This window comes from Oxyura jamaicensis, chromosome 7 (genome assembly GCF_011077185.1).
Source record: "Oxyura jamaicensis isolate SHBP4307 breed ruddy duck chromosome 7, BPBGC_Ojam_1.0, whole genome shotgun sequence".
NCBI lineage: Eukaryota > Metazoa > Chordata > Aves > Anseriformes > Anatidae > Oxyura > Oxyura jamaicensis.
The window spans coordinates 10,960,057-10,967,136 of NC_048899.1; the positions used below are offsets into that span (position 1 = coordinate 10,960,057).

The 7,080-nt window shown below is 44.9% G+C and overlaps 1 protein-coding gene across 1 annotated transcript; it reads right to left on the minus strand.

The window, feature by feature from the left end:
* Positions 1 to 2,618: 2,618 nt before the first annotated feature.
* ATP5MC3 (ATP synthase membrane subunit c locus 3) lies at positions 2,619 to 5,834 on the minus strand. Its single transcript, XM_035331030.1, has 5 exons — positions 5,686 to 5,834; positions 5,504 to 5,582; positions 4,495 to 4,572; positions 3,928 to 4,121; positions 2,619 to 2,870 (listed from the first exon to the last, which is right to left on the minus strand). Exons 2-5 carry the CDS (start codon positions 5,540 to 5,542, stop codon positions 2,756 to 2,758), a joined length of 426 nt encoding a protein of 141 aa, XP_035186921.1. The 5' UTR covers positions 5,543 to 5,582; positions 5,686 to 5,834; the 3' UTR covers positions 2,619 to 2,755.
* Positions 5,835 to 7,080: the final 1,246 nt, after the last annotated feature.

Below are 7,080 nucleotides of genomic sequence, written 5' to 3' on the forward strand. Positions count from 1 at the left end.
GATCTACCAGAACAGCAGTTAAGACACAGTGGAGACCTCTGCTGCAGCTAGCTCCATCCATGAAGAGTCCTTAGTTTGGAGGATATTAATCTTCCCAAACTGAAAGCGCAACAAAGGTTTCAGGAAAAGTGAAGCCTAGTGTTACCTCAAGGGACTTTATATCTGGTTTCTCTGACCTATGAGAGATGTTTCTTGATGCAAGCTCTTATGGAGAAGGTCAAGTCCTTTTAGACAGATCACTGCTGCCCAATTACTAAAAAAAATAATCTTTGTAATGTGTAGACAAAGAAATGTTTTTTATAGTTCTTTCTTTTGCGAGCGTTTTAGGAGCACACTATCTTTTTGGAAGACCACCCAAAGTAACTGAGCTGTTGAAGTGATCCAGTAACCAGTGAAACCAAGCTGTTTTTCAGGAACAGGGAAAACGGAGGAATAAAGGGAGTCCATGTGCCCTAGGATATGAAAAACACACCCATTCCTCATTGGCTAAGCCTCCCATTGTCTGTCAGGAGGATAACCCTCCCTGCCTGAAGGTTTGTCTCCATATTTTGAAAGAGCTGGATTAGTCTTTATCTGTAACACTGACATCTAATTCTCTCAAAATTAGCGTGGCTTAACAGCAATGTTGCTTGGTTTTGGACCATATTCACCAGTGAGTGAAGAGTGATTTAAAAGGTGTGAAGCTTGGGGAGATGCTACTACTAAGAGACAGGTTTCACACCTGACATACATGCTGCCTTTCAAACAAGGCTGATCATACAGAAAAGAGTGCATGTTAACAAAAGGAAACCACAAGGCCAAGGACTGGATTTAAGTCCAGTAATTGTGGTCACTCAGCTTTCTTACTGAGGTTCCAGAACAACTGCTAGCCAGAACTCCTTACACCAAGCACACAATTATAACTCAGCAGAGCCATTTCATATGCAAAACAACTTGTAAGCATTATTAACAGATCCAGAGCTGGGCTTAACCAAGCTTGAAGTTAGTTGTTTGGCCAAATCCCAGCGATATGGAAATCTGAAAACTGAATTGAGCGCTCTCATTGAAACTAGAGTGCTATCAATTAAATGCAACTTCAACACAACTCTTGTTAATGACTGCAGAACAGACCAGCAGAGTTACATGTACAGTTAAAACAATTACCCAAGTCTGAAGTGATGAGAAAAAACTCACCAAGTTGTTATTTCATTATATTCTCCATAGGAGAGCAGAAACTATAGAGGTATTTCCAGTTAGCTCTACATACCATAGAATATATACATATATATATATATATATATATAAATCCACAAATTTCATTTTTGTCTGGCATTAGGTAGAGCTGGGAGTGTAATTCAGCCTCCCTGAATTACAGTATTTGCCCTACATCTAGGGCAAAAATCCCCAAAGAAAACCACTTCTAGACCTAGTCACACAGGGCACTACTAATACCATGCTAGATCCGAATCCTTAAAGATGCTACATATTTCACACTCAAACCTGCAGTTAAATAAAAGGTTGTTTTCCATACTCCCAGAGTAATGTTTAATCCTTTTGCAGAGATGGACTGTTCTCTCCAAAGAAGATACGGGAGAAGTAGCCTCTTATGCTAGGTTCGAGTTAGGCTACGTGAACACCATTTCGGTATTTAAGTTCAGATTAAAACAAAGGCCTTACCTGCATCTCACACCAATCTAAGAGCCATCTAAGAGCCGTGAATGAGTTTCTCCATTTCCTGAAGGACAGTATACTTACAGGTCACACTAGATAGTTCCCTCGATTAAAGTCAGTAACAGCAGGACAAGGCGGCTCATAAACCTACTCACCTTCTTCCAAATTTCACTCTGTATTTGAAAGATCAGATCTATTATTTAATGTTCAAAGCCCCCCACCAAGTTAGTATGTAAGAGCACGTAGTATGTTGCTGTATATGTAGATAACTTAAATGCATTTAGGTTATTAGAAGACAGATGCTGTGAGAAGCAAGGGCCGATACTGCAGACGTTTTGTTAAAGTGCTTTGATCCTACTGCTATTAAAAAAGTTTGGAAAAAAACACAAGACTGCCTTTACAAAATTAGGAAGCTGGAAGTTCTCCCTTTTAATTAGGTGATGCTAAGAATGCTCTAATTAAGAGAATAATGTTTATGTGCCACAGTTAAATGCCTTTGACCAGTAGTCTAGTTCAACCCAGACAGTGGTCAGAACCACACAATATTTATTCTAGGGTGTTCAAAATTCATCATGTAACTGGGAACAAAGGTAAGTAGAACTTTCCTACCACCGTTTGTGGATTGCTTGGCTCCTTCTATCAAGCAGTGCACAAACATGCTGTGTGCTAGCTAGTCTTAGGAAAAAAAACAAACAGCTCTGGGTAAGTTTGAAACAGGTAAAGGAACAAGGCCAGCAATATAGCTTTTCGTGCTTTGTCAGTGTATCCTCTGAATTCTCTAAGATAGGTCATATTGATTTTTACAAACACATACCGCTCCCACATATATTTAAAATGTTTGACTTGAAGTCATTGTTTTAAGGGTCCTATGTGATACAACATTCTCAGGACAAATCCCCAGGGTCTGAAAAACAAGATGCTGTCTTCCAGATATCCTAATGAGAAAGATAATAAATGCAAGCGACAGGTTGACAGTTGTTAAAGTTGTTATCTTTAATGAAATGACTTTGGAAATAGCATCAATTTCCATGACACCAACATTTTGGGAGTCCCATAAAATATGCAGAGTTACATTCCAATGCCAGTATTACAGGCAGATCTCCTTTCACATGGCAAATAGGATCAAGAAAGCAACCATCAGACAGAAGAGACCCATAGCTTCAGACAGGGCGAATCCCAGGATAGCATATGAGAACAGCTGCTGCTTCAGAGAAGGATTTCTAGAAGAAAGCGAAGGTGTAAGACCTTTTTATCTTTATATTTGTTTTTCATACACAGTTTAATATACCTGAGAGATCCAAAAGCTCATACTTCCCTTCCACAGATTCTATAACAGGAAATTCAGTAAATCCATGCACAAATTGTTATTTTTAGCAAGGATTTAGTTGAAGACAAGTGTCTTTGCAATTAAGACTAAATTCAGGTTATGCAGACTGTGTATTCCAAAAGAACATAGCTTTTATGACTATACTCAGCCTTTGAATTTACTTCTCCTCCCATGCAGGAACCATTATGGTTTATAAATTTATTTCACATCTTTAACATTAGAACTCTATTCCAAAGAATAGTTTGTGTGTACAACATTAAGTAGCTCACAAACAAATAGAAGAACTGAAACCATCTAGAGCAAAGAAACAAGTATGTAGCAGTTTGTTACAAAAAGGCAATGAATTATTCCTACATGAAGTGGTGGCAGGGGTGGTGGGGAGGCAGGAAAACCCTTCATCATAGTATCATTTAATGATATTCCACAACCTCTATTGACACGTTCATGCCAAAACCAAAAAAAAAACCTTTAGCTTTGTATGGGAAACACTTATGTTTCTTCAAGTAGGTGAGCCTCCTTTTCTTTATTAAGAAATAAGATGTAATCAGGTCTAAACTGGTTGAAAGAGTAATGAAGTAAAGCTTATTTTATGCCTGTTTCATTCGGTTTCTCTTTAGGACTTCTCCCCTCTTATGGAGAAGCATCCAGGCTAGATTGTGAATTCCATTCTGGAACGGAAGGCTGGAACACTGAACTTGAGTGACCAGAACACTGACCCAGTGTAATGATTTCATTTCTTCCATCTCTTTTTTTCCCAGTAAACTGTACCAAGTTCTGACTTCATCAGAGCCATCCTGCTGAACATGCTATTTAGCCGTGTTTAACACTAGTAATTATTAACAGAATTTATTACGGTTCCATGATCCTTACTACAACTTAGCTTATCTGCAAATGCTGCATCAAGATACTTCTGCACATAAATCAAGACTTTTATACGAGAGATTGATTACCTGGCATAGCCAATGATTAGACTACCGAAGACTGTTCCAATACCAGCACCAGAACCAGCCACACCTACTGTGGCAGCACCAGCACCAATAAATTTGGCAGCAGTGTCAATGTCCCTGCTGATAGCACTAGTCTGGAATTCTCTAAGTGCTAGTTGGGAGACAGTGTTTTGGGCCCCATTAAGTGTTGCGTTGCCCTAAGAAAACAAAACATGAGAAAAGATTATATTCACACACAGATCATTCTCCATGACCAGCTTGATACAGTGTTATTCTGCAGTTATAAAAGTTGCATTAGAACCAGAGCCTAGTTACTCTTGCAAGGGATGAGACTACAACTAAGAGTTAAAGACTTCAGAATGTTACCCATTCACCTGAAAGCAATCAATGTCAAACACAAAGGACTTTTCTCCAGGGAAACAGCAAGACAGCAACAGGTGTTATTAGATGTTTGATTTAAAGCAAGTTTCAAAGCAGAGATTTTTGAATTAGTACAAGTGAACTCTAGGTTGAGAACATTCAGGCTCACCAGGTAATTTAGGAAGATACAGAATTTTGTATATAAGGTACCTCTCCAGTCCTGACCTCTGGCCTAGAAAACACAGATGCCGAAATTGGTCTGTACAAGATTCTTGATCCAGCACGGATCTGGAAAAGGAGGGAAAAAGTTATAAAGAAGAAACACTTGATTACAGTTGTTCCTGTAAAGTCTTATTTAAGATTTTAAGACCATCATCTGCTAAGCCATTTGTCTTAATAGAAAGACAAAAATCTTTGCACTGCTGGATATACAGTAGATCATACAGAAACAAATACTGCCACGCAATTTGATAGCGCCGTTTTCAGATGACATTATTGTGAATAGCTAGATTATTCAATGAACCTATTCCTACTGACAGGAAACGTAACAAAACCGTGACCAAGTAAGGGGGAAATAGACCATCTGGCAGCGATGTGTTTTTAAATGAAAAAATAAAAGACTTCAAAACGAATTCCCAGGTTGCTAAATGCAAGGACGTAGCGTAGACATTAAAGCCTAGCAAGGTGCAAATGAATGAATCCTCCTTCACAAGAGGCCTACGTATGTCCTTGGGCTTCCAGCCGCCTAAGGTCATCCCTGCTCTCGTACAAAGCTCTTCCTGCAGGCCATACCGTGCCCGCTGCTTGCGAGAGGGGATGTCCCGCAGGACACAGAGGACGTTTGGAAGGAGGTCAGCCCCTTGTCTCCACAAGGGCAAGAATCCCCCGCCCCGCGCAGGCCGGGCACTGCCTGGAGTTTGACCTACAGCGGGGCGCTGCGCACCAGGCCCAGCCGCCGGGCGCTGCGCGGCCCTGCCCGCCCGCCGGGGCCCTTCACCTTGACGAGGACCCCGGCCCCAATCGAGGCAGACCCCGGCCCCGCCGCCCCCCGCCGCCCCCCCGCACCCCGCGCCCCCCCCGGGGCTCGTCCTAGGGCAGCCCCCAGGGCCGCTCCCGGCCCCCGTTGCCCCACGGCCGCCGCCCGGCCCCGCCGCAGCCCTGGGCTGCGCGGTGAGGAGCGGCCGGGGCCTCCCCGCGGGGCCAGGGGCGCCGCACTCACCAGGGCGGGCGAGGCGGCGAGCTTGGCGCAGGCGAACATCTCGGCGGGCGGCGTCCCCAGGTGCCACAATCCGGCGTCTCTGCGGGGAGAGCGAGAGGGTGAGGGGGCGGCCGGGCGGGCGGATGGCGGTGGATGGCGGTGGATGGGGGCGGATGGCGGCGGATGGCGGCGCCGCCACTCACCCGGCTCCGGCTGCGGCTGCCGCTCCTCAGGGCCGACGGGCTGGGGCTGGCGCTGCGGGAGGGGCGGGCTGTGCGCAGGCGCGGCGGGGCCAGCGGCGGGCGCCCGGATGCAGCGCGGCGGAAGGGGTGGGGGGAGCCGCCAAGGTCACTTTGTACCGGCGCCATTGGCAGCGCCGGGGGGCGCGCGGCGGCCGCCCCCGCGTGGCCCCGCCCCCAGCGCTCAGCCCCGCCCCCAGCGCTCAGCCCCGCCCCCGCCGTGTCTCCTCTGCACGGAGCCTGGGTAGGGCCCCACGGCGGGAGGGCGTTCGTGGCCTTGCCTGGCCCTCAGGCTAGGAAAAGCAGATACAGCTCTTTAATTCTTCTTATTATTTTTTATTTTATTTCTCACCTTGCACCCATGGTTTGGGAAGAGAAGTACATGGGCAGACACCAAGGAAGACATACATGCCAAAGGCAAAACCTTTACCACTTATTCAGAACTTCTTGTTGAAAAAAAATAAGAATCCACCCACACGCTGCTGTGGTAACAAACCTTCCCAGCACCACGAAGAAAAAAACATAAAGCAAGTCTGGGTGCTGCCCTAGTGGAATTCCTGACACGTTGCCGTTGATAAACACCACCCTATCAAAGCCATACCAGTGAATATTTAAATTCTATTCACCTCACAATAACTATTTATTACCCATCCAAAAGCCCATTTCATATCTGTCTTCTGCGACTTTGGCAGGGCGATCCCCTAACTGAGACTGTGCTTTTTGTTCTCAAGTCACATATTTTCTTGTCAGTTCCTAAAATCAACCTGGCGTCTCAGGAGTGTTGTGCATTTTCTGTCATGATTCCTGCTCTGGAATGCTTTGCAAAAATGCATTCACAAGCTGTTTGGTCTGAGCAACATCAAAACCACCATTAAACACTTGTTTATTGTTGCTCTTAAGGCATAACAGCTGATATTATATTTTACATGCAGTTCAGTTGTTGCTTTTAGGAGGAGTCAGAAGCACGGTTATTGATCTCTGGGGACCATGTTCAGCTTAATTCAAGCAGTTCTTCATAAAGAAAGACTTCTGTTAATCTCACTCTGTTTCCAATTGGTTTGACCTGCTGCTAGGTCCCCAGAGAAGTTCATTGGTTCCCTCAGGAACTGTGTAATTTCCAATTCATAGAATCATAGAACATCCCGAGTTGGATGGGAGCCATTAGGATCACTGAGTCCAGCTCCTGTCTCCACACAGGTCTACCCAAAAATTCAGACCATGTGACGGAGAGCACAGTCCAAACGCTTCTTAAACTCTGTCAGGCTTGGTACCGTGACTGCGTCCCTGGGGATCCTGTTCCAGTGCACAACAACCCTCTCAGTGAAGAACCTCATCCTGATATCCAGCCTGAACCTCCCC

What these genes read in the sequence shown, in the direction of transcription:
- ATP5MC3 (XM_035331030.1), bottom strand. Translation starts at nt 5,542, where the DNA reads ATGTTCGCCTGCGCCAAGCTCGCCGCCTCGCCCGCCCTG. An exon ending in CAGAGGTCAGGACTGGAGAG is followed by an intron (nt 4,122 to 4,494) that starts GTACCTTATATA and finishes TTGTTTTCTTAG; the next exon opens with GGCAACGCAACACTTAATGG. An exon ending in CTAATCATTGGCTATGCCAG is followed by an intron (nt 2,871 to 3,927) that starts GTAATCAATCTC and finishes GCTTTCTTCTAG; the next exon opens with AAATCCTTCTCTGAAGCAGC.